Source organism: Terrapene carolina, unplaced genomic scaffold (genome assembly GCF_002925995.2).
Source record: "Terrapene carolina triunguis isolate 2854851 unplaced genomic scaffold, T_m_triunguis-2.0 Scaffold189, whole genome shotgun sequence".
Lineage (NCBI taxonomy): Eukaryota > Metazoa > Chordata > Testudines > Emydidae > Terrapene > Terrapene triunguis.
The window spans coordinates 9,158,299-9,178,555 of NW_020664540.1; the positions used below are offsets into that span (position 1 = coordinate 9,158,299).

The 20,257-nt window shown below is 46.1% G+C and overlaps 1 protein-coding gene across 1 annotated transcript in view; it reads left to right on the forward strand.

Moving 5' to 3' along the window:
* Nucleotides 1–20,257, forward strand: part of RTN1 (reticulon 1) — a 194,392-nt gene that overhangs the window by 102,556 nt on the left and 71,579 nt on the right. The window contains exons 2-3 of the mRNA XM_026654321.1: nt 5,520–6,287; nt 14,134–14,916. Of these exons, the coding sequence (XP_026510106.1) occupies nt 5,520–6,287; nt 14,134–14,916 (1,551 nt within the window). The remainder of the gene's footprint in view (nt 1–5,519; nt 6,288–14,133; nt 14,917–20,257) is intronic.

The window sequence follows — 20,257 nt, forward strand, 5'->3', positions numbered from 1 at the left end:
TGGTGGACTGGTTGTTTCAACGGAGCCTGCCAGCCCTCCTGGCCGGGACTGCGTGTATGTGTCGGCTATGTGACTGTCTTGCAGGGGGAGGAGGGTTACAGATCCCCTGCTGCGCGGCTCTGTGATCCAGGGTAAGGACCGCTGTATAAGATCTGTAACTGCACTCCCCCGCCACCAAGTCACAGAGCAACACCACCCCCCCCACCACACAGAACATGAAAACCACCTCCCAGACTGACCAGGTTAACTAGTCACTGCACTGTATATGTGCCCTGCTTCTGCACCTGCCCCCTGCTAAAGGTGACTGTCCTGTCCAATGACCAAGCCCCTTCCCCCCCCCTTCAGACAGACTCTCCTCCAAAAGAAGAGGATGGAAACAGTAATGAACAGAAACGTATTCTTTATTAACAACCGCACATGGAACGGGGGGGTGAAACTTGGACGGGGTCTTGTGTGAGGCGGGTAGGAAAGGACTTTTCAAATTTTGGGGAATGAGAGCCTTCTAGTGGTAGAGCAGTCCGCAGGGGTGGAGTGAAATTTTTCACGGCCCCTTCCACCCCTCCGTGTTTGGACTTTGGGTGAGGGGGGTATGGGACTTGGTGGCGGGGCAGGGCAGTTACAGAGAGACTGCAGCGGGGCTCTCTCCTCCTGCCTCCGGTCCTGCAGAACATCCACAAGGCGGCGGAGCGTGTCCGTTTGCTCCCTCATTAGTCCAAGCAGCGTTTGAGTAGCCTGCCTGTCCTCCTGTCGCCACCTCTCCTCCCGTTCAATGTTTGCCCGGTGCATTTGGGACAAGTTCTCCCTCCACTGTGTCTGCTGGGCTGCCTGTGCTCGGGAGCATCCCATTAGTTCAGCAAACATGTCTTCCCGTGTCCTCTTCTTCCTCCTCCTAATGTGCGCTAGCCTCTGGGCAGATGTGGCTGTGGGAATTGGAAAAAGGGAGTGAATTCCTGAGACAGAGCAATGTATCTGTGAACAGAGAACATAGTCTTTCTCTGTGAACAAGACCATGCAGAGCACCTATCACACGCGCACTGAGGACAAGGTCGAATTTTCGGCCCTCGCCTACAGTGCCTGCGGTCTTGCTGTGGCGAGCTGAGGAGCAGGGCAGGACACCGGACTTTGTCTAGATGGCAAACATGGTAAGCCGTAGACTTGTGGCCGCTTAAAACTTTAAGAGTGGCACTGGCCTCCTTTCACATAGAAAGCAATGCGAGTCTCTGCTGGCAGCAATCCTGCAAGCATGAACTCTGGCCCTGTCCCACCCCCTCGCGGCTGTAAACCGCGTGGCTGTAAACCGGTGGTTGCAGTTTTGTAAAGGGACGGGCAAGCAGTCCCAATACTAACTTTCCCCTACCTAATTCACAGCAGGGAGTCATGCCAGACATCACCCTCCTGAAGGTCTCGGAGAGCCAGAAGGAGAAGATGCTCAGGGACAGCCTGCAGAAACCGGGGCCATTTGCTGCAATGCTCTGCAAGGCCATGATCCCCGAGTACCTGCTGGCGTTGTGGCAGGGAAACGTGTCCTACCACGGGGGGCCTAATAAGCTCTCCCTGCCCAGGAACCTGCTCATGAGGCTGGAAAAACACCTGCAGGAGGCGTATGAGGAGTTCTCCCCGGAGGATGTCGCCTCTATCCCCGGTTACATTGACCAGTTTTTGGCTTAGGTGCCCTTGGAGGGACAAATGAGTGCAGCGTTTTGGGCACTATAATCATGAAGCGGACATTGTGAAATTTTTTGAAAATAGTTTGGACTATATATTGAAGCACCCAAAGACAGACTAATCATGATACACTTTGCACAGATTCCCGTTTTGTTTGACTTTCCTGTTTACATGTTTTGAAGCACTTTACCCACTGTTAATATTTTAAATCTTCCTGTTTTGTTGTAAATAAATGTTTACATGTTTTAAAGCACTTTAGCTATTGTTAATATTTTAAATATGCCAGTTATGTTATAAATAAATGTTTAGATATTTAAAACACTTACTGCTTGATCCTTCCCCTGAATCTGTGTCTGGGATAACGGCTGGGGAGGGTTGGTAGGGGATCTCTGTGAGGGTGATGAAGAGCTCCTGGCTGTCGGGCAAATCAGCGTTGTAAGCGCTGTCGACTGCCTCGTCCTCCTCATCTCCTTCCTCCTCTTCCCCGTCCGCTGAGGAACCAGCCGCGGACAATATCCCATCCTCAGAGTCCACGGTCAGGGGTGGGGTAGTGGTGGCGGCCGCACCTAGGATGGAATGCAGTGCCTCGTAGAAACGGGATGTGTGGGGCTGGGATCCGGAGTGTCCGTTTGCCTCTTTGGTCTTCTGGTAGCCTTGTCTCAGCTCCTTGATTTTCACGCGGCACTGCGTTGCATCCCGGCTGTAGCCTCTCTCTGCCATGGCTTTAGAGATCTTCTCATAGGTCTTTGCATTCCGTCTTTTGGAGCGCAGCTCGGAAAGCACGGACTCATCTCCCCACACAGCGATGAGATCCAAGACTTCCCGATCCGTCCATGCTGGGGCCCTCTTTCTATTAGATTGCACGGCCATCTCTGCTGGAGAGCTCTGCATCGTTGCCACTGCTGCCGAGCTCGCCACGGTGTCCAAACAGAAACTGCGCTTCAAACTGCCCAGACAGGAAAAGGAATTCAAATTTTCCCGGGGTGTGGCTGGTCAGAGCATCCGAGCTCGGACTGCTGTCCAGAGCGTCAACAGAGTGGTGCACTGTGGGATAGCTCCCGGAGCTATTAGCGTCGATTTCCATCCACACCTAGCCTAATTCGATATGGCCATTTCGAATTTAGTGCTACTCCTCTCGTTGGGGAGGATTACAGAAATCGATTTAAAGAGAGCTCTATGTCGAACTAAATGGCTTCCTGGTGTGGACGGGTGCAGGGTTAATTCGATATAACGGCGCTAAATTCGACATAAAAGCCTAGTGTAGACCAGGCCTGAGTGTTCAGTGGATAAGGGGCTGAACACTACAGGGGAATGCTTCAAGGAACTGGGGGATTGGGGTGCACCTAATTAGGGGGAGGCATAGCTCAGTGGTTTGAGCACTGACCTGCTAAACCCAGGGTTGTGAGTTCAATCCTTGAGGGGGCCATTTAGAGATCTGGGGCAAAAATCTGTCTGGGGATTGGTCCTGCTTTGAGCAGGGGGTTGGACTAGATGACCTCCTGAGGTCCCTTCCAACCCTGGTATTCTATAATTGTTACCTTGCAAGACAAAGTGAGGCCTGGCATAGCCCAGAGAAGAGTGTGTGAGTGACTAACTGGTAATGTTAGGAAACTGAAACCTGGTTAAGCACAAGCAAGACTCCCTCTTATTGGAGGGAGGGGATAACCAGGTGGCTCACAGTCCTGGTTACCTCAAGAACCATCACACCTCTCACAGTATTTCTGCAGGCTAAATAAAACCTGGCAGTGCATTCATTCCAGGTGCAGGACTCCCACTGATCTCAGTGGGACATATGCAGAAGGATTGCAGGCTTAATGTCTTCTGATCAAGACTGGATGCCTTTCTGGAAGTTAAGTGATAGATACAAGATATTGGGCTTCATTCATGGCTAACTGAGTAAAAATCTATGGTCTGTGATATACAGGAGGTCAGACTTGGTGATTGAATGGTCCCTTTGGGCCTTAAACTCTAGGAAAATCTATGATTGGGCACTAGGGGCTTTAATGTACACAATTTTTTTTCCGGGAAATATGTTCACAAACTGTGCCTGGAAAATAAAATGAAACAGGAAGGCATATTCATGAATATTTATATTTCTCCTCAACACAAAGCCATTGAGTGGTTATTTACTGCACTTTGTTGCTGTTTTAACGGCTTTCTTCTAAGACTCAGTGATGGCAGTGGTTATGTTTTGACAGCATTATGTTTTAGGGAAGGCATGGGCATATTGTTCCATCATTGCATTGCAAAGATCTCCCCAGGGGTGTGGTGGTAAAACAAGAAGTGGGTAAACTAACCTTTCTAGTGTTCCAGGCCAAGCAGTGCCCTTATTTTGAAGTGGGTTTAGGCTAGAATGACATCGGGATGAAAACTGCATGTGCCATTAAAATGCATTTTTGGCTGAGCATAATGAGCTGGTAGATAACACACCCATCAGTTGTGATGGTCATACAGCCAGGATTGGTTTAGCACAGGAGAGTAGGAGTGATTAATTGCTTTATTCCTTAAATTAGAGGGGCATAAATACCATATTCCCCAAATGAGAGGTGGGTAAACTCCATACTATACTATACTACTGCATTCCCCTTAACAATGAGTGAAAAATCCTTAAATAATAATTAATCCATCCAACTCTTTAGGTTGATATTAACAATTATCAACACTCATACTTTGTAGCTCGTACAGAAGTTAACTAAGTGATGTACACCACACTCCCTTGAGATAGGTAAGTATTATTAATTTTGAGCACCCAACATTCTCTTTTACAGAAGGGGAAACGGAGGCAGAAAAGTTTCCAAAGTGACCTCAAATTCTGAGTGAAAGCACCCAACATTCTCTTTTGAAAATCTGGCTGTTAGGACCAGATTTGTCAGATGCTCGGGAACCACAGCTTCCATTGGCTTCAGTTGTAGTCATGGGTGCTCAGCACCTCTGGAAATAAAGCCCCACATTTAAAAGCTGGGCACCCAGGAATTGAGAGGCCTATAATTAGAGGTCACTTGTGAAAGTTAAGGGTCTAAGCAACTTACCTAGGGCCACATAGAGAATTGGCCTCAGAGATGGAACTGGAATGCAGGAGTTGCTGATTTCCAGGCTCAGCTCATTTGACACTCCAATTTAGCACATGTGATCATTGCTTCTTCTAGTGGCTGGCCCCAGCAACTATAAATTATTATTAGTAGTATTTATTAAATAAAGATCAGTTGCCCCATTGTGCTGTGTTGCCCCAGGCTCTGTCCCAGTGAGCTTAGGGCCAGATTTGCAAAGATATTTAGGTGCCCAAAGGTACATATAGGCATCTGATGTGCTTTTCAAAAGCACCCAAGTCAGTCAGGAAGTCAATACCTTTGAAAGCGTGGCCTTTTGAGTCTAAGTAGACAATACAGATGATGGGCGGGGAGATAGAGGCGAAATGACTTACCTCAGGATGCAAAGCAGGTCAGTAGCACAGCCAGGAATAGAACCCAAGTCTTTTGACTTATTTCACTGAACCACATTGTCTCTGCACATGAAGTAACTGTCACATCTACATATGTTACTCATTTAGCTCAAGTGACAGGGCTTGTGCTGTATCTGCTGAAGGTTCCAAGTTGTCACTGACGACTGTCTGTGTGTCTATTTGACTATTTTGCAATTACATTCAAACTGGGCCTTTCACCCACAGTGCTCGGAGTTTCCTTTCACACAGCCGTGTGAGACCAGGTGCTCGTTTACCTTTATTTTTTCTATAAATTAATCGGATTGAAGATTATTTTCCTCAAAATCTCTGGAGAAGGGGAAGCTTTGCAGAAAGAGCAATTAAAAGAAGTCACTTTGACATTTCACTATGTGTTCTTTTTGTGTGTTTTCTTTAGGTGATGCAGAGGCCTTTCACCTCTTCGATTACAGTTCCACTAAAACATCTAAAGGAGGAGACCGGTCCTTTTACACATCTCTGATAGCAGATGACCGTTACACGTCTCCACCAGATTCCACCTACTTCTCGGGAATACTGCAAAAAGAAAACAGCCATGTTACTTGTTCAGACAGCACAGAAGGATTTAACACAATAGGGCACTCCATTCAAGATGTGATGGGATTTGAGTCCCGTGGTTTGTTTAGCTCAGATTCAGGAATAGAGATGACTCCTGCAGAATCCACTGATGTCAATAAAACCTTAGAAGACCCCATGAAAGTAGAAGCTTATAAATACATGGACATAAGTAGATCAGAAGAGGTAAAATACCAAGAAAGATGCAACACAAGCTTAGAAGACAAGAATACAAGCTTTATCGATAAATGCCCTGAAACAGCAGCCAAGTTAGAACATATTTCTGGATCTAAGAAACCCGCTTTTGAGGAGACAAAAGTGGCCAAAGGACACAACTTTTTTGAAGACTCAACTGTTCCATCCTGTGCAGAGGAAATATTTGGTGATCAACACAGTGCCTCATTGATTACAGCACCGGTCAAGATTACACTCACTGAGATAGAAAGCGTAGGGGAACCTGCAAACGAAGAGTCACCTCCAAATAAGCAAGAAACAGGGCTGAAACCAAGCCATGAAGTGGTTCCAACAGTGACTGTGTCAGAGCCAGAAGATGACAGCCCAGGTTCTCTCACACCACCATCTTCTGGCACAGGTAAGATCTCCGACACCCAGTATCTTACTATGCTAGAAAGTGATTGGGTGAGATCCTGATCACATTGAAGATAATGGCAAATCTCCCATTGACTTCAGCCGGGCCAGGATTTCACCCACTTTGTAAAAATAGCATCCCCTTACTTTGCAGGTGAGTGCTCTGTGTGTGTTCAGAGACTTATCATTACCTAAACTAATAGCCTGATTTCCAAAGGTGCTGAGCACCTGCAGCTCCCATTGAAGTCAGCTGAACTATGTCAGGTGCTCAGCACCTTAGAGGATGTCAAGGTTTTACTGCTCTTTGCTTCTGTTCACACTGCAGAGCCGAAACCAAATGGACAGAGTGAGCTGGAGAACACATCCCCAACAAAACTCTTAATGCTGCCCCCAGCTAGGGAGGCATTGTAGATCAGTAACACTCCTCTGAGAACAGGAGTACTTGTGGCACCTTAGAGACTAACAAATTTATTAGAGCATAAGCTTTCGTGGGCTACAGCCCACTTCTTCGGATGCATAACGAAGAAGTGGGCTGTAGCCCACGAAAGCTTATGCTCTAATAAATTTGTTAGTCTCTAAGGTGCCACAAGTACTCCTGTTCTTTTTGTGGATACAGACTAACACGGCTGCTACTCTGAAACTCCTCTGAGAGGCACTGGGCTTTTGCTACAGACCCCTGGAGCCCCTTCAGGACAGACTATGGCCACAATATAGCCCTAGCCACAGAAGCCCATAAGGCCATTGTCACCGTTCCTTTTCAAAGCAGAGCTACATTTGAAACCATGTTGTGAATTGCCTTTGCAGTTCAGGAGGGGAGAGGGAGTGAGAGCGCTCCATGGGATAAACACCTCTGTGTACACAGCCTGCACTTGGAAGGAAATGTGCCTTAATTTTGTGCTAGTGTTTGTTTGCTAAACTCCCAGCATACAATAAAGCAGAAACCCAGGATGGTGCTAACAATCTCTGAGCCCCCTAATGTGATTTAAGCCAGGGCCCTGGCATGAAGATTTGGCAGCTGGGAGAGGTTGGAATCCTTGCCATTGGGAATTAATTATTGTTGGTTTGTCTTACAATAGCAGCTGAGCTCAGGTCCTCCTTGTGCTAGGCACTGCGTGTAGACGTAGACATTCCCTGGGCTGAAGAGCTTACTATTATGTAGACAGGCAAAGAATAAGAGGGAAAAGAGAGAGACTGAGATTCATAGATTCATAGATTCTAGGACTGGAAGGGACCTCGAGAGGTCATCGAGTCCAGTCCCCTGCCCTCATGGCAGGACCAAATACTGTCTAGACCATCCCTGACAGACATTTATCTAACCTACTCTTAAATATCTCCAGAGATGGAGATTCCACAACCTCCCTAGGCAATTTATTCCAGTGTTTAACCACCCTGACAGTTAGGAACTTTTTCCTAATGTCCAACCTAAACCTCCCTTGCTGCAGTTTAAGCCCATTGCTTCTTGTTCTATCCTTAGAGGCTAAGGTGAACAAGTTTTCTCCCTCCTCCTTATGACACCCTTTTAGATACCTGAAAACTGCTATCATGTCCCCTCTCAGTCTTCTCTTTTCCAAACTAAACAAACCCAATTCTTTCAGCCTTCCTTCATAGGTCATGTTCTCAAGACCTTTAATCATTCTTGTTGCTCTTCTCTGGACCCTCTCCAATTTCTCCACATCTTTCTTGAAATGCGGTGCCCATAACTGGACACAATACTCCAGCTGAGGCCTAACCAGCGCAGAGTAGAGCGGAAGAATGACTTCTCGTGTCTTGCTCACATCACACCTGTTAATGCATCCCAAAATCATGTTTGCTTTTTTTGCAACAGCATCACACTGTTGACTCATATTTAGCTTGTGGTCCACTATAACCCCTAGATCCCTTTCTGCTGTACTCCTTCCTAGACAGTCTCTTCCCATTCTGTATGTGTGAAACTGATTTTTCCTTCCTAAGTGGAGCACTTTGCATTTGTCTTTGTTAATAAATTAAATAAATTATAAATAATAAATAAATTAATGGAGATATCCTATCTCCTAGAACTGGAAGGGACCTTGAAAGGTCATCGAGTCCAGCCCCCTGTCTTCACTAGCAGGACCAAGTACTGATTTTTGCCCCAGATCCCTAAGTGGCCCCCTCAAGGATTGAACTCACAACCCTGGGTTTAGCAGGCCAATGCTCAAACCACTGAGCTATCCCTGAATTATGACCCTGTCCTCCAAAGCAGTTGCAATCCCTCCCAGTTTGGTATCATCTGCAAACTTAATAAGCGTACTTTCTATGCCAATATCTAAGTCGTTGATGAAGATATTGAACAGAGCCGGTCCCAAAACAGACCCCTGCGGAACCTCACTTGTTATACCTTTCCAGCAGGATTGGGAAACATTAATAACTACTCTCTGAGTACGGTTATCCAGCCAGTTATGCACCCACCTTATAGTAGCCCCATCTAAGTTGTATTTGCCTAGTTTATCGATAAGAATATCATGCAAGACTGTATCAAATGCCTTACTAAAGTCTAGGTATACCACATGCACCGCTTCTCCCTATCCACAAGACTTGTTATCCTATCAAAGAAAGCTATCAGATTGGTTTGACATGATTTGTTCTTTACAAATCCATGATGGCTATTCCCTATCACGTTACTACCTTCCAAGTGTTTGCAGATGATTTCCTTAATTACTTGCTCCATTATCTTCCCTGGCACAGGAGTTAAACTAACTGGTCTGAGGTAAGTGACTTGCCCATAGTCACTCAGCCTGTCAGTGGCAGAGCTCGAATTATAACTCAGGGCTCCTGTCTCCTGAGGCCTAGATCAGTGCCATGTTTCCAAGCAGAAATGACTTCTCCAAACCACCCTTGCCCCTGGGCAGCCTTGTAGCGTATTCCCCACATTTCCCCTTCAAAACCACAATGAACCCATTGTAAGATGTACTCAGGACTGCTGTATTCTGATTGCCAGTGCATTAAAAAAATATACAATCAGTGGTATCTGGGATGCTCCACACCCTAGTATTGGAGGGTCACAGGCAGGGGTCATCAAAGCCTCGGGGCAGGCAGGGTGTTGTGGTGCATGCTGGGAGTGGGAAGGGGCAGGAGCTCAGACTTGTTATATAGGCTCTGAGGCTCAGTAGGGACGGATGACAGAGACGAGTCAAATAGAAATATCATGGCTTGTTTCCTAGCCCCTCTTCTCCCCCCCCCGCCCCACTCCCCAGGGGTCAGATGGCCTGGCCCATGCTGCCAGTACTCCTGAGGGAATCTTTGCTCTCTAGGTCAGGCAGAGGAGAGGAAGCCCTGATTCATTTGCAGGTGAGGCTGGAAGCAGAAGCAGTTCATCTGCTGCTCAGCTCTGTTCTCTGCTTTGACCTTTCGGTGGCATTTAAGTGCATCGCTGCCCAACTGAGTGATGGGGACCCAGAAGTGGGTTATCAGGGAGCTCCCACTGGGTCACATGCACACTGACCGAATCAGCAAAGTGTGGGCAGGGGAGCGAAGGAGGAACTCCCTTGCTTCTCTCCCCTCCGTGGCTATTTCTCTCCTGCCATCTCTGCACTGCTCCCCTCCTCTTGCCCATCACCCAGTCCCTGAGTGGTTCATCAGGCTCTGCCACTGTCCACAGAGAAGATGGCAGGAGAAGCAGCTCTTCCAGGGTCTGTGAAGCTGGACAGCCTGTTGGAACAGCTGAGTGCTGGGTGGGCCAGGAAGAGAGAGGAATGGGGAGGGAGAAGCACCTCTCCACAGAAGTGTCACCCTACCTAGCAGCACTAGCTCTTCCCACCCTCATCACCACCGCTCAGTAGCATCAGCGTCTTACTTTGTAAGCCACCCATTCAGCAGCACCAGTCCCTCACCCACAAAACAGCCAAAAAATCTGTCCAGTGCTCCAAATCCCCACAATCCTTTGCACATCCTCAAGGGATTGTGGGATGTAGTGGCTTGCAAAATGACTTGCGGGTGATGGACCGGAAAAGGTTTGTTTCACACATGCCATCACAATTATGTTTAAAGGAAAAGACATCCAAAAAAGCCTGTAAAAAGGCTATTTAAATGTTGGCACATGTGCCATCTTACAGTGCTCCTGCCATAGGCCTCTGAGCATTCATCTCACCGTCCTGTCTATTTACGGTACTTATATGGCCCCCAATTTCTGTACAATTGGAGTGCCTCACAATCTGTAATGTGGGTACCAAAAAACCCCCTGTGGGGTAGGGATGTGCTCTCATCTCTATTTTAGAGGTGGGGAACTGAACCGCAGAGAGACTACATGACACAGAAAGCCTGTGGAAGAGTAGGGATTTGAACTGGGCCATCCTATCTCTGTGACGCTTGGCATGGACTGCGTATCTGGCATAGTGCTCATGTGTGTTCCCTCTCACTCCACACCCAGGCCTATTGCCTCTCCATGCTTCCAGCAAATCTGTATAAAACTGGCTGCTGGGTTTCATCATTATTGATTTCCCTAGCTACTTCCTATTGCATTAGGTCCATGCGTGTGCATTAAAGGGAGGATCCAAATACTGAATATAATTAATATTCCTGGATAGCTTGGAACAAACGTACACCATTGTCTGATTATGAGCAATCTGATCCACGCACATTCCTGCTTCTTAAAGCCCTCATTCAGCAAAGTGTCCCTATTCTGCAAAGCACTGCTTACCTTTAAGCACCTGTTTAATCCCATTCAAAGTTAAGCACATGCTTAAGTGCTTTGGTGCACAGGGGCTTTAAGGAAACTCCTGCAGCTGCGGGCAAGAATCTTTGTATAATAATCAGGCTTGGAAGAGATTTGCTTTTCTTTTTCTTGGGATAATACTGAACTTTATTTCCAAGTAATTCAGTTTTTACTGAGGTTTCTTTTTATACTAAAAGGAAATAAAAATCATCAGGTACTAATTGTTGTTTGTTCAAACTTTAATGATGGTAAAAGCCTGTCTTCAGAAGCATCATCATATTAGATCATCATATTTCCTAATAATGGCTTAGCATTGCATGGTTGCATATCATGGATTACTGGGCTGTTTGCTAACAGTCTCTAATGCACTCCGCATGTTCACACATGTATTCACTGAAATGCCTAGAATTGCTTTCCTGGCTTTCCCTGTCTGGGGCCAAATCTTGTCCCTGGTACAGTTTGAATGACTAGGCTGTGCTCTAGAAAGTTCCATGGCGTTCCGAGGAGGAGGAGGAAAAGATTAGCTGGCGGATTGCTTCAGCTGTGGAGCTGCTGGCTCTACTTCCACGCTTTTCCTGGCCCACTTCTGCCCCCTATCCCATTGCCTGCGGACCTGCACAGAGATCCCCTGGAAATCTGCATGCTGTGATGCACCACATGGTTGCCATTGCCCTCCATTGGGTCAGAAAATCCTGTCCCCTCATGCAGCAGGACCCCACACAGTTTGCTGTGTCAGAGTGTTCCACAAAGGGGAGGTGAGATCCCCCCCTTGTAGTAATGAAAAGGAGGCATTGAGGGGTGAGATGTGCTGTTTCTATGGGTGGAGCAGAAAATAGATGATTGACATTTGCTGATTAAAATCAAAATGATCCAAGCCTAAGTTACCCTACTCTGTCTGAATTCCCAGTCCAAGCTTCTGTTGTTTCTCTGTCAGTTTTGCTGAGGATGGTGCTCTCTAAAAGCCAGACGCCTGCAGATATGCACTAAGGCCATGGCTTCCTAACTAAAGCAGGTTTGGAGCCTAGAAACAGAAGAGCAATACGCTATTGTTCATATCCTACCACCCAATGCTGTGTGGTCGAGAGATAATACACCGCTCCTGTCACTCTGCCATTGTGAGCAGGGAAGGAGGTCAGCAGGTGATTCATCTGACAGTCCCACAAGCATTCGCTTGTTGTAAGCTGGAAAGAGAAGAGCAACACAGCTCAGACCCGTCCCCAGGCAGGCTACCAGTTATTATTGATGATAATAACTTCTACTTCACTGGGCCCAACGATGGCCTGATTCCAAGAATGAGTTTGGCCCTGTGACTCAACCCCAGTTTACAGTGCTATGGGTCTCACAGAATGAACGGGCCTCTGTGCTTTGTCTGTTGATGAAGAGGAATATATATTCCTATGTGAGCAACCATCACATTAAATTGCATGCCAATAACTAGGAGCAAAATACTGAGTTAGATTCTCTACCGTGCTTAATTTCTGCTGGGCACCGCAAGGCGGGGAAGCATGATCCTGAAGCTGTTTTATACAGCCCTCGAATAGATTAGAGCAGCCCTCAGTGGTCTCCAGGATGTCATCCACCAACAGAGGTTTGCAGGAGCATTGAGCACTCCGACAACACCCCTTCCCTGCCCTATACGCTGGGGGCTGCAAGAATGATGTAGAAGCTGGCTAAGTTCTCTCTGTGCCCCGTGGGGAAATATGCCCTCTTTCTGGTCCTTTTCACCTCTGGATAGAGTGAGCCAGAGCCAATTGTCACTGGGCCAATTTCTAAAGGTTCAGACGTCAACTCCCTTCCTCAGCTCCTTGTCCCAGTCTCTTTGCCCAGCCAGATTTTCACCAGGACAGCAAAAGGCACATTCCTGACACAAAGGCTACCCCTTGTCAAATTTGAAGTCCCTGATCCAAAGCATGGAGGCAGGAGAGCTTCACAAAGAAAAGGTTGCCAGAATTTTTTTTTTTAACATGGGCAAAACAACATATTTTCCCTAGACTTGTTCTCTGAAACAGCTGAACCGCTTTAGCTGAAACATTAAAAAAAAAATCAGCTTGACGCAGACATCTAGCATGGAATATTTTAGCCCAAATGGTTAAAGTTAGGCAAAATTATAGGCAACTGAAAACAGAGTCTTATAATGGGAAGTGTCGGGCAACCTTAATAATAGGTGGTGTGATCAGCCATTCCTAGAATTCAGACATGCATATATATTTGCTGTTTTAAAAAAAGTTTTATAATTACATAAATCCAATTAGCTGTTATAGAATATATCTGGGACGCCAGAACAGATGATTATTCATTATCCAAATTTAGTATATCGGGAGGGACCTGATTCTGCATTCCTCATACCCCCAAAACTCCCGATGTGGTCAACGGAAGGCTTGCTCCTTTGTATCCAGATGGAGAGTGACCAATATAAATATTAAAAAGGGTTTAAATATAAAAGGTCAAATTATGTCAGTCCAGATCATGAGATCTTCCCTCCTATTTCACTGAGCCTTTACCCAAGACAGCCCTCATTGGCTTCAGTGGGTCTTTGCTTGAGTAAAAACAGAATAAGGTTAATTTCCATTGTTACCTTGTTCCTGATGCACACAGCATATTCGACAAGCAGCTCACATTGGATCTGAGTTTTTCTAATCCATGGTACTGAAAATTCAATCCCAAGTGTGAATTGCAGTGCGAGTGAGAATATTGCCTTATTAAAAAGAATATTGCATGTTGCATACAAAACACTGAAATGAACATCCATTGCCAAGAGATTGCTAAGAACGTTTTCCTCTATAAATTCAAGAAAATGTTTCCAAAATACTTACTCTGTGCGTGCGTGCATGCGTGCATGCCCCTGTACATGCACGCCCCGAGTGTATATTTATGTGTGTAATTTTTATCTTGATAATTTTCCCATTTAAAAAATAGCTAATCTTAGGTTGCTGGGAGACCTTGGGCATACGATGACACTGACCTCCTTGTAAAGCACATTTATGTCCTGCTTTCCATCCATAGATCTCAGACTTAGGTATAATTGTTTATTATTAAAGGTAATGTTGCCTGCTTGTGTAACCAGTCCTGCTAGCTGAATCTGTGTTTGATTAGGCAACAGACAGTGATTTAAAGCAATCAGAAGTGATCTTTGTTAACAACATTGTGTTTTTTCTCTCTCTCTCTCTGCATGGGATAACAGAACCATCTGGCTCAGAATCTCAAGGTAAATGCAGCCTGTCAGAGGATGAGCTTATCGGTGCCATTAAAGAAGCAAAGGGCTTTTCCTTTGAAACCGCTGAAGTCCGGCGTTCACCAAGTCATTATACAGAAAAACAAGATCAGAAAAGCAAGCCAGGGCGTCCAGCTGTTTCATCCCCCTTAGATAACGAAGCCAGCAGTGCTGAGTCTGGTGACTCTGAGATAGAGCTGGTCTCAGAAGACCCGCTAGCTGCTGAAGAGGTGCTACACTCCAGCTACATGACCTTCAGTCATATCGGAGGGCCTCCCCCTTCGCCTGCTTCTCCTTCAATACAGTACAGCATCCTGAGGGAAGAGCGTGAAGCTGAACTCGACAGCGAACTGATTATCGAGTCATGTGATGCCTCTTCAGCTTCTGAAGAAAGTCCCAAGAGGGAGCAAGATTCTCCTCTCATGAAACCAATAATCATGGACATAATCCAGGAAGAGAGTGGTTCGAGAACTGATGCGTCCGACTTTGAAGTAAGTAAGACAACAGAGAGTAGGATGAACAGGGAAAATCTAGCTGAGTCTGCTTCCTATCTGAAATGCTCTTTTGTAGCACCCAAAGTAAGTGTTGAGCCACCAGCCTCTGCCATCGGTACTGAAGAACTAAAAGAAAAAATAATTCAGAAGAAGCCACTTGAAGCAACAGTTGTTAACCAAAGTAAACTGTCGTCCAAGGACTCTGGGAAAAGAAGTTCCTTGGCTTCCCCCTCACTGCCATTTTTAAATAAGCAAAAAGGTAAATGCAGAAATTTATGTTGTCTAAGTAACATGTTTTTCTTGAATGCAGCGAATGGGGGATGTGTATGATTAATGTCGGAGGGTTTTTTAATCTAGGAGGCAAAGCAATAACAAGATCAACGGCTGGAGTTTGAAGCTTGACCAATTCAAACTGGAAACAAGGCACCTATCTTTAACAATGCAGGGTAATTAACCACTGGAACTGCTCACCAAAGGGTGGGGTTGATTCTTCATCGCTTTAAATCCAGGTGGGATGTAGTTGTAAAAGAACTGTGCTAGCTCAGCCACAAGTTGCTGGGTTGATGTCAGAATCTGTGGGTGGAGTCCTATGGCCTGTGCTATGCAGGAGGTTTGAGTGGATGATCACAATGGTCCCTTCTGCTGTTATAAATCTGTCTATACAGTTAGTAGAAAGACTGGGGTCTGGTCTACACTACAGAGTTCAGTTGACGCAAGGCACTTACCTCAGCTATGGAAGTGTCCACACGTACATTTCAGTCCCGCTGACATAACTGCCCCCTCACGCCGACTTAATAACTCCACCTCCACGAGCGGCGAAGAGTCAAGGTCAATGTAATTAGGTCGATGCAGTGTCGGTGTACACACACTGTGTTGCTTATGTCGACTGTTACTGGCTTTCAGGAGCCATCCCACAATGCCCTGCACTGACAGTACAATTGATACAAGTGTTCCTGGTGAGGATGCACACTGCCGACACCAGGAATGAAGTGTCGACACACACAAGCGATGTAATTACTGTGGCGGCTGTATGCCGACGTAAGTTGTCGATTTAATTTTGTAGCGTAGACATGGCCTGGGCCCTTGTGCCTTTATATCATTTTGATTAGAATTTATTTGGGTCCAATCCTGCAGTCCTGACTGTAGTCAAACTGCCTTTCTACTCTACCCAGTGTCATATATCGTGCCCATAACCCTGTCGTGTGGGCACCATCTAGTAGCGCATTAAGCAGTGTGACTCATACCAGTTAAGGGTTCTTCCCTTCTTTCTCCTTTCCTCTCCTCTGAGAGAAGGTTGCGGTTGGATTTTTGAAAACACAATTAGGTGTGAAGTGCTCACTGTTCTAATGAGCCAAGGCAGGTCGGAGAAGCACCCCTTGCAGCTGGAACAGAAAGCGGTGAGGTAGTGATGGTTCTTAGATCCTTTACCTCCACACAACCCATTGGATATTTACCCTAAATTAGGACAGTAAGACCAGAACTTTTCATAGTTTAGTCTTAATTTTATATCTGCTTGTTTTCATGACCTCATTCTCAACAAACTAAAACATATCAATAGAAACAACACGCCTGGTTCTGCAACACTTATACATGTGAGTGACCTTACTCAGATACCAAGATCAGCCCCATTGGCATAACCTCCATGAGCATAGGTCTGACTCATAAGTCAGGGATCTGGTGAAGAAATAAATAACCATTAACAAATATACAGTAGAAACTCAGAGTTACGGACACCTCGGGAATGGAGGTTGTTCTTAACTCTGAACAAAATGTTATGATGTTCTTTCAAAAGTTTGCAACTGAACATCGACTTAAAACAGCTTTGAAACTTTACTGTGTAAAAGAAAAATGCTGCTTTTAACCATCTTAATTTAAGTGAAACAAGCACAGAAACAGGTCCCTTACCTTGTCAAATCTTTTTTTAAACTTTCCCTCTATTTTTTAGTAGTTTACGTTTAACACAGTTCTGTACTGTATTTGCTTTATTTTTTGTCTCAGCTGCTGCCTGATTGCATGCTTCTGGTTCTAAATGAGGTATGAGGTTGACCAGTCAGTTCGTTACTTTGAGGTTCTACTGTACGCTCTGAAATTGTGCTAACCCTACACAAACTCAGCAGCGGAAGCACCAAGTCAGGCTCTTCCATGAGTTGTGTTGGCCACAGGAATGGGGGCGGGGGGACGACCAGATTGGGGGGGGGAAATAGTTCAGATGAACAAATAGCTTTTTGATGGCTGGAACAGTCTGCCTGAAAGAATCCATGGTGCTGTTAGAACCCCTTCCATCCATAATAATGAGTTGGCTTGTGGTGGCCACTCTCAAGTCTTGTGAATGGAGCAAGTACAATTTCATTTTGCTAATGCTCAGATCCTGGGAAATGTTCCTGCTGCTGCTGTCGGGCCAAATGCTAAAGGTCTTAGTCTAGTGTTGGTTCTTAGCTCACACAACAGAGGGGATGGATTTAACTAAGGACTGAGTAAAAACCTTAGCAAGAACCTCAGGACCTGGCCTGTAATTATCAAAAAGGAATCATTCGGTAATGAGTAATTCAGATTTTAGGATTTGGCCTCCAGGCTAGCTTCCACTTCGCCTGTTATTCCTGTCACTCAAGGGTCTTATGTTAGGGTGACCTTTGCTATGTTAAGGATAGATCAGTGTAATGCTGCTCCCGCAGTTAACCTGGGGGTCGGGAGAGCAGGAAATTACTTAAATAAAACATACTGAAATGGGAGTCTAATCCTAGTGCCTGTGGAAGGGAGGCATTGCTTAAAGATGGGTGTTTTACAACCAGGTGCATGTGGGGCAAAGCGGCTTCCCCATTACTCAGGTCAGCCAAATGCACTTGAATCCAGATCCGCAACAGCTTGAGCTGCGAGGGACCCTTTAAAACAGAGACAACCAGATTGTGTGGTGCCCTTTATGCTATGAACAAAGGTCCAATAGAGACACGATTGGAAGCACCCAACCTATAGCACAGGGGTCGGCAACCTTTCAGAAGTGCTGTGCCGAGTCTTCGTTTATTCACTCTAATTTAAGGTTTCGCGTGCCAGTAATACATTTTAACATTTTTAGAAGGTCTCTTTCTATAAGTCTATAATATATAAATAAACTATTGTAAAGGTTTTAAAAATGTTTAAGAAGCTTCATTTAAAATTAAATTAAAATGCAGAGCCCCCCCGGACCAGTGGCCAGGACCCGGGCAGTGTGAGTGTCACTGAAAATCAGCTCGCGTGCCACCTTTGGCACGCGTGCCATAGGTTGCCTACCCCTGCAGTATAGCATGACCAAATTTATGGCCTTGGTCAAGTCTGAACTGAGGTCTGTTAAAGTGACGGATTAGTGCATTAATTCACGCTATCACTCTGCCTTATTCTTTTTCAGGACATCTGCTTGGGAGTGTTGGGGGGAATGTCTCTAGTCTCCCTCCAGTGCAAATGCATAGCTGAATTCACAAGGCGTGTGAGGGAGAATGGATCTGTCTTTTTATTGTCTGCTGTTAAGATCTTGGGGAGCTTCACCTCTAAATAGACAATGGCCCAGACTCTTCGCTGCTTCCATAGGATGCAGCAGAGAGGGAGTGGATATGGGAGCTCCCTGACTGACTGACTGGTCCTATCTACAGGTTAGGGTCACCTAGGGGCTGCTCTACTCTACCCCAGCTGTCTGTCATTCCAAAGGGACTCTATGCCTGCTGAGGATTGCCGGAGCTCTGACCTTTCCCCTTGTCCACCTGTTTGCACCACTGTTGGTGAAGTCTAAAAGGGAAGTTACCCACCCTGACTGAGAGAGCTCAGATTGAGTTGTGAGGCTGGCAGTTAGGGACCACCTTTCTATTTGCAAATGGAGCAAGTCTGATATGGAAATCAATGTGACACAACAAATATGGAAACTCCACAGTAGCAATGTTACCGAGCAGCTTTTTAGGGTATACCCACACTTTGTAAAATACACATGCAGGGGCTTTAACTCCATGACTTACCACGGACCTGTATGGTGAATTTATGGGGAACACTTTAAAAATTAACCTATTGTATTACAGTGAACCAAACCCAGCAAACTGACTCAGGTGAGTGAGGGGCTGCAAGATCGGGTCTAATGCTTGCAATGGGAGATGCTATTAATTTTGGGGGTAACAAATTAACAAAATTTGGTATTTAAAAAGCGCCTAATTTTATATTTTAATACTTCAGAGTTGGAGGGCTCAATCCTCCATTGTAGTGAGCTCATTCCCAGCCCAGCTGACAAGAGCACAGAAGTGGCTCTATTCTATCTTTCTGCCTTCTCTAATCCTGGGGCCACACCACGCTCCAGCGGAAATCAGAGCAGTCACAGGGCTGTCTGAATTTATGCTCACTAGAACACTCGTCTAGGGATTGTTCCGCTGGCCCAAGACATTCTGACAGGGGATGGGCCCTTGTGAGATGGGTGCTATGATACAGGAGTGCCCAGCTGCCCCCTTCATAAAGCTCTAGGTCCTCTGGGCTGCGGGGGTACTGGACTGAGGAATTGGCGAGTGAATTTCTGCACCAGTGGAAGAGTGGCTGGGATAAATTCTGTCTGTTCCCCTTCCCCCCACACACGCACTTGTTCAAATCTGGGATATGCCAGGGATGGCATTAAACAGCTGGCTAGATCTCTTCCCTGTAAACACTGAGGGTTTTTTTAAAATATTCCTTAGTGGTGATAGTTTTTTCCGGAGGGTTTTATTCATTACTTACTCACGCTTTGCTAAGCTGTTCCTACTGTAGGTTTTCAGCATTCTCTCTTGATACGGGGCCAGTTTCTACTGTCAGGGAGAGAGAGAGAAAAATCTCCCACTGAGTTCCATAGGAATTGCACGAGTGTCTTTGAGCAGAATGTGACTCCATAGGCCAAACTCATCCCTGCTATAACCTCACTGAACTCAGTGGACTTACACCCAGGATGAATTTGGCCCAATGTGTTTTTCCTCAATTTTCAGCGTGTATTTTCCCTTGATGAATTCCCCCCCACCTTTCATTGCTTAAACTGATGCCAGTTCACTACCAACGGCTATATCTCTTTTTGATTCACATGGGATTCCTAGGGACACCAGTGGATTTCCCCATTTGTCTCCCATTAAGTCAGCATTTGCCACTTGTATTCCCTTCATTGTTGGTGGTGGAAACTTTCCCTACCCGGCAGGGCCAGCTCCAGCTTTTTTGCTGCCCCAAGCAGTGGTGGGGAAAAAAAAGAAAGAAAATCCCATTGAGGTGCCGCCGAAGAGGACGAGAGTGAAGGGCTTGCCGCCGAATTGCCGCTGAAGACTGAAGCGGAATTGAGCTGCCGCCGAAGACTGAGTTGCTGAAGGACCCACCGCCGAATTCCCGCCGCAGACCGGACGTGCCGCCCCAATAATGGACGGAGTGCTGCCCCTTTCTATTGGCCGCCCCAGGCACCTACTTCCTTCACTGGTGCCTGGAGCCGGCCCTGCTACCCGGGACAGCTACTAACTAGTTTATTCTTGTTTGTCAGTGCTTAGCCAACAATACATATGTGCTCAGCTCTGTATTTCAATAGCTGCTATTTCCCTGGGCAGACACTCCAGAGAACTCTCTGATATATCTACAAGTGCCAATAAACG